This window comes from Octopus bimaculoides, chromosome 3 (assembly GCF_001194135.2).
Source record: "Octopus bimaculoides isolate UCB-OBI-ISO-001 chromosome 3, ASM119413v2, whole genome shotgun sequence".
NCBI classification, from domain to species: Eukaryota; Metazoa; Mollusca; class Cephalopoda; order Octopoda; family Octopodidae; genus Octopus; species Octopus bimaculoides.
This window is the reverse complement of record NC_068983.1, coordinates 167,318,111-167,324,104: the sequence shown is the minus strand read 5'-3', so window position 1 is coordinate 167,324,104 and position 5,994 is coordinate 167,318,111. Positions and strand designations below refer to the sequence as shown.

The window sequence follows — 5,994 nt, the reverse complement described above, 5'->3', positions numbered from 1 at the left end:
ATATATATATAATAGGCGTGGTTAAGAAGTTCACTTCCCAACTAAGTGGTTTGGAGTTCACTCCCACAGTATGGCACCTTGGGCAAGTGCCTTCTATTGCAGCCCCCAGCCAACCAAAGCCTTCGGAAGGGGATTTGGCAGATAAAAGCTAAACAAAGATGTCCCATATACATGTGTGTCGATTAGCATTATTTGGTGCAGTGAGTTGCATCTTTTTTTTTTTATGTTGGAAAAGGAGAAAAAATTCAAACATTGTCTTTTGATAAACTAAGTTGTAGAGCAGTATAATGGCTGTGCTCTAGCATGGCCATAGACCAGTAACTGAAACTAGTAAAGAAAAAAACATGCATACATGATTATTGCAACTTGATTGCAAACTATGCTCTCAGTCGACTGTTCTTTTAAACACAAGCTGCACAGCTGTGGATTTCCAGTCTTGCTAGAGGCTTGACACTTTTGCATTGATGTGGCAATGATGGGCACCTCTTGCAGAAGATGTTCAGAGAAGTGTTTTGTCTTTCTCACTTACAGCCAGCCGTAGTATGCAACACACAATAGAGTGATGCCTGTGCCTCCTTCATCATTGGACACAATCAAAATTGCAGCTGTTACATCAGTTTTCCTTCTATGAGTTGCCGTTGACTCACCTGTGTTCACCTGCCCTTCAACAGGTTTTCATTTCCATCCTGCAGGGTGTCCAACAAAAACCAACCTCCTCACCAAGTAGATTCGGTTGGGTTGTCAGTTTTAGCCATCGACAACCTGACCATGCTACAAGTTGTACTGCTTTACATCTGGGTGAAAGCCTGTCATATAGGCATGTCTGTTTTTGTCCTTGCTCCACTACTTGACAATTGGTGTTGGTTTGTGCATGTCCCTGTAGCTGTTATAGAATAAGTAGACTTTTTAAAAAAATCCAAGTCTTTGGATCCCCATTTGTTTGACTGAAAGCCTTCAAGGTGGTGCTCCAGCATGGCTGAAGTCCATTAACTGAAACAAAGTAAGAGATTCATGCTCACACATGTGAAAAGCACCCAGTACACCATGTAAAGTGGTTGGCATTAGGAAGGGCATCCCCCCCATAGAAGCCATGCAAAAGCATACAATTCAGCTTGCCTTCCTCCTGTCAACCCATCCAACCCATACCAGCATGGAAAACGGACATTAAATGATCTGACACATGCAGGTTATCCCAGAGGTGACAGTTTAGATTGCAGCTTAATCCTTTGAACTCACGAGTACCCTTTAGCAGGAAGAATTTCATTTGAAATCCTACCTGTTAAAAGGTCAGCATAAGTTACCTGCAAGGTGCATGAGTGATCCCCCCCCCCCACAAGTTTCTGCCAATTAAGGGAACTGTAAATGCAAAAGCTTGTCGCTTCCTAGTTTTGCATTCTCCAACCAAAACTGTACCCATTATTAAAGTGCAACTCAGGATTAAATAATGGTCAGATTTGACCAAGCAGTAGAGCCATTTATTCATTTCCTACCATGACCACCCAGTCAGTCTTTTATTACCATTATGTCCTTCCATTTTTTTAGACTTGGCTGCTATTTCTAACAGACAGAGCAGCTTCTTCAAATAGTTGTCTTCTATTGCAGTCACATCTAGTCTTTGCTTTGTTTGTTGTATTCTTAACTATCATCTGTTGTCACCCCCACCCCCCACCTCCTATTATGTCTAATACTACACAACTCAGTCCTCTGCTAAAAAGAACCATTATCTTTCACCCTGTTTATTACTGTTAGTTACTAATTGACCTCTCCTCCACCTCCCCCATCCTTCAAAAACTGATCATTCATGTTCAAACCTGTCTGTCTGCAGCATCTGAAATTTCATCTTATTTAACCACCAAAGCCAGAATTGTTAAAAGCAAAATAAACAAAAACCAAAGTAAAGTAATAAACTGCAGACAATAAAAACAAAACCCAAACCTGTTTGGAATACACTTGCATTGCTACCTCAGTTCTTTGTTATCTTCTTGATGGTATGAGTTCTAAAAAAGAATACAATATATCATTTATTCTTTCTGCTGACATTTTCATATCCGTTCCTGCATCAGAATAAAAAAAAGAAAAAAAAAAGTCTACTATAAATAATTATCTTCTTCGTTTTGTGACCTGCAATGTCATCTTATTAGAGATTCTTTGTTGCTTGCTCGCTGTTACTTGCTTATGTTAAGGACATTTTATATTGTCAGATTTCTATACTTAATAAAATGTTACTATTCTTAAGTTACTTGTAATAATCATTTAGAAGTAGTTTTCTTAATTAGTAGAACTAAGTAGCAACTAGTTGTTGTTGTTGCTGCTATAGTCGTTGTCAATTTTATTGTTCTGCATTGCTCACAATTTTCATCCATCGAAGTATCTGCATGATTTGCTTAACCTGCAGACGATATATTGTGCAAATAATTGATTAGCATCTGTCAGAAGCTTTTAATATTTTCAAAAACAATCTCGATTGTAGCTTTTTTTTTTCGCTTAGTTTGTAAGAAGTACGACCACATTACCTAAGTGCACTGGGACTCCCTTTCACCAACACAAACTCCCTATCTATAGATGAGCAAAAGACACATTAACACACAACAGCAAATGAGACATGCATTTGCACAACGCTATGCCCTCATATACACACTTTAATGATACAGAGAGAAAAATTACAACAGTGGATTTAGTTAAGGGCCTAGGGATTGAGTGTTTGGGCGAGAAGGGACCACCAACCTAGGAAGCTCAGAAAAGCATCACCGTTGTAAAAATGCTATCATTTATTTCCCATGAAAACCTGTTTAACCATGAACAAAACAGGAAGGGGAATGTGGTTGTAGAAAATCAGTCTCAGTGAATTTTCTCCGACCCTTTAAGCATAGAAAATGGGGGTCATTAAAACAAATTTAGAACTGCATTTCTTCAGTTCTTTTCAACAGACAACTTAATACAATTCTAAGCCTGTTTTGTTTATTGCTACAAAATTAAATTGACTTTCTATTGATTCCTGCAATACGTCGAAGAATGAGAATGAGTACTCAACGTGGCATTGGGAGATAAAATTTGATATATATCATCATTTGGCATGTGGTTGGGGGGGGGGGCACGCCGGGCAACACTGTCGGCTTCAGCATGGTTTCTGTGGTTGGATGCCCTTCCTAACATCAGCTACATGACACCAGCAGTTAACATACCCGAAGTGGAAATAGTATATCAGTACTAAGATCCATATGCTTCAGAATAAAGCAGTGAGTACAGAACATAATATTGATCATTGGATGACATAGCCAAGAGCTTAAAGCCATTAAAACATTTTTATTTGTGAAATTTTGTTTTACAGATAACATAGAATAGTAATAACCATTAAATCTGGAGAAATGGCTAAAACACTTAGAATACCACATAAAATACTTCCCTGTAAATTGAACTAGGCTCACTACTGCATTAGTTGTCCTATTGGGTCAATCAGCTGGATATCAGTAATATACTGGGGTTAGTATTTTAAATCTGTACTTTTCTAAAGAAACTGATTTTATACTTAGTCAAAGAAAGATCAATAACAACAGGTTTCAGTCAATCATTCCTTTTATTGAACTGATTCCATCAGTTGTTCTTGTGATTTATCACCCTTGTATATACAAGGGGCTTCTTTCTGTTTCCATCTACTCACAAGACATTGGTCAATCTGGCGCTACAGAAGAAGACACTTGTCCAAAGGGACCATGCCACTGGCCTGTGCTTGGGAAGCACGCTTCTTAACCCCCCCACAACCATGCCCTGCATATTCTTTATTATTGACTTTGTGTGTGTGTGTGTAATTCCTATTCTAAAATGTTTTTCTTTCTTTTAAACTTTCAGACATTGTCAATTGTGACCTGATAGCAACATTGCGTGTCTTATATGACATCTTCACCAAGTACAAGTCAGTAGCGAGTACTTCGTCTTGAAAATTCAAACCTGCCAAAGCAAAAAATCAAAACCTCTATCTCTCTACCAACAGTTGCCTTCTACTATTTATTTCCTATTTAACATCTCTTTATCTTTCAATTGAAGATTAGACATACACATTTTATTTTATATAGATGTCAAGTTATAAAAACAATTTATTAAACTGAAGGACTTACTCAGTACTTTTTTTTTAGAAAACATGTTTTACAAGGAAACAAAAGGCTTGACAAGTGACTTCAAAGTTGCTACCATTGCTTTACCATTGCTTTACCATTGCTTTACCATTGTCAAAGGTGAGCAAACCAAAACTTTGAAGTAGTTGGCTTTTTCCTTGTAAAACGAAAATATATATACACATACACGCCGCCGCCCCAGTCATACTGTTTTCTTTTACTTTCAAATAATATTCATATATATCAGTCTTTTATGTCCCTGAAAACAATAGTTTCAGTTAATCTACAATGTTGCATGATGTTTTGGTAGAATTCCTACACGCTTTGATAATTTTCTTTGGCCTTCATTTGATTTCACTGGGTTATTACATTAGACATCAAAAGCACTGCCTTAAATCTGCATCGACACATACCTTACTTGCATGTGCACCCCTTCTATGTAAATAGTTACCCAAAAACTTGACATCTTTTGCTGAAAGTAAACTTATTGTCTTTAAAACAAATTAATAAGATATTAATTAATGGAAAAAGTGAAACCAAATACAAAATAATTACAAAAACTATATTTTCTTTTCTATTGTAAAAATAAAATCATTTTAAATCTATTATAATTGTTGTTGTTATTAAGGCAGCAAACTGGCAGAATTGTTGCTGCACTGGACAAATGACTTATGTTCAGAGTTCAAATGTCACTGAAATCAACTTGGACTTTGGAATTGATATAATCAACTCAAATGGTGCTATTTACGTGCCAGACGGTTTCTCTGGCAACGATCATGCTCGGACAGTGCTCTTAGTGCTCCACTGGGACAGGTGCCATCAAGGTTTCGCTTTATATATATATATATATATTCATACCCACTACACTCTAGGAGTGGCTGGCGCTCAGAAGGGCATCCAAACTGGAGTCCTCAGTCCTGTCTGTATTTGCATCGAAGATCGGTGATTGCCGTACGCTGATGAAGGGTTAATACCCAGAAACTTGTCCGTGCGTATCACATAATCAAGATGGGAGGGATGACTTCCCTTTGTAAATAGACAGGACACAGATGTGTGTCAATAGCCAGCTGGAGGAGATGTTCTCCTGGGGCTAAAAGCAACAGTAACATTCACCCTTAGGGTTTAGCCACATTTAAGTGGCAAATATACTTCATGTTGTCGTGCAGTTACTATTTATACCTCGTTCAGAGATTTATCATTGCTTATATATATGTGTATATATATATATATATATATATATATACACAAAAAAGATCGCCACGGTCCAGCAGATAAACTACAGGAAGCGATTGCAGGCACTAGGTCTCTACTCCCTGGAACGCAGGCGGGAGAGATATGTAATAATATACATATGGAAAATACTGGAAGGACTGGTGCCGAACTTTGGCATCAAGTACTACAGGAATGCCCGCACGGGTCGCCACTGCATGGTGCCAAAAGTGCCGTCCACTGCATCTCACATAAGAACAAGATATTGCAGCAACGTCGGTTCCAGAGGACCTCAGCTCTTCAATGCCCTGCCAAAACATTTGAGAGACCTGCAAGACACGGATGTGGAAGTCTTCAAGACAAAACTCGACGCTTTCCTCTCCACGATACCAGACGAACCAATGGCTCGTAATGAGACGCAGTTTAGGGCAGCTATGTCAAATTCTCTTATACACCAGATGTGGCATCAAAACTCTTGATTGGACTATATCAGGTGCAGGAGAAGAGCCATGCAAGGAACGTGAAGAGAGCAAAGCACATAGACAAAAAATCACGGTGGTGCTCCAGCATGACCACAGCCACTTGGCTGAAACCCATAAATAAAAAAATAAAAAATATATATATACGTGTGTATATATATGTGTATATATATATATATATATATATATATATATAT

At 38.0% G+C, this 5,994-nt stretch overlaps 1 protein-coding gene and 1 long non-coding RNA gene across 3 annotated transcripts in view; one reads left to right on the top strand and one right to left on the bottom strand.

The window, feature by feature from the left end:
* The window catches only part of LOC106874672 (alpha-parvin-like), a 109,744-nt gene extending 105,030 nt beyond the window's left edge, over positions 1-4,714 (top strand). For both annotated transcript variants that reach the window (XM_014922472.2, XM_014922481.2), the window contains one exon: positions 3,847-4,714. In XM_014922472.2, the coding sequence (XP_014777958.1) occupies positions 3,847-3,935 (89 nt within the window). In that variant the 3' untranslated portion in view covers positions 3,936-4,714. The remainder of the gene's footprint in view (positions 1-3,846) is intronic.
* LOC106874690 (uncharacterized) overlaps positions 1-5,994 on the bottom strand; it is a 25,529-nt gene that overhangs the window by 3,389 nt on the left and 16,146 nt on the right. Inside the window, exon 2 of the long non-coding RNA XR_001410034.2 lies at positions 1,936-1,997. This is a non-coding gene — a long non-coding RNA (uncharacterized LOC106874690). The remainder of the gene's footprint in view (positions 1-1,935; positions 1,998-5,994) is intronic.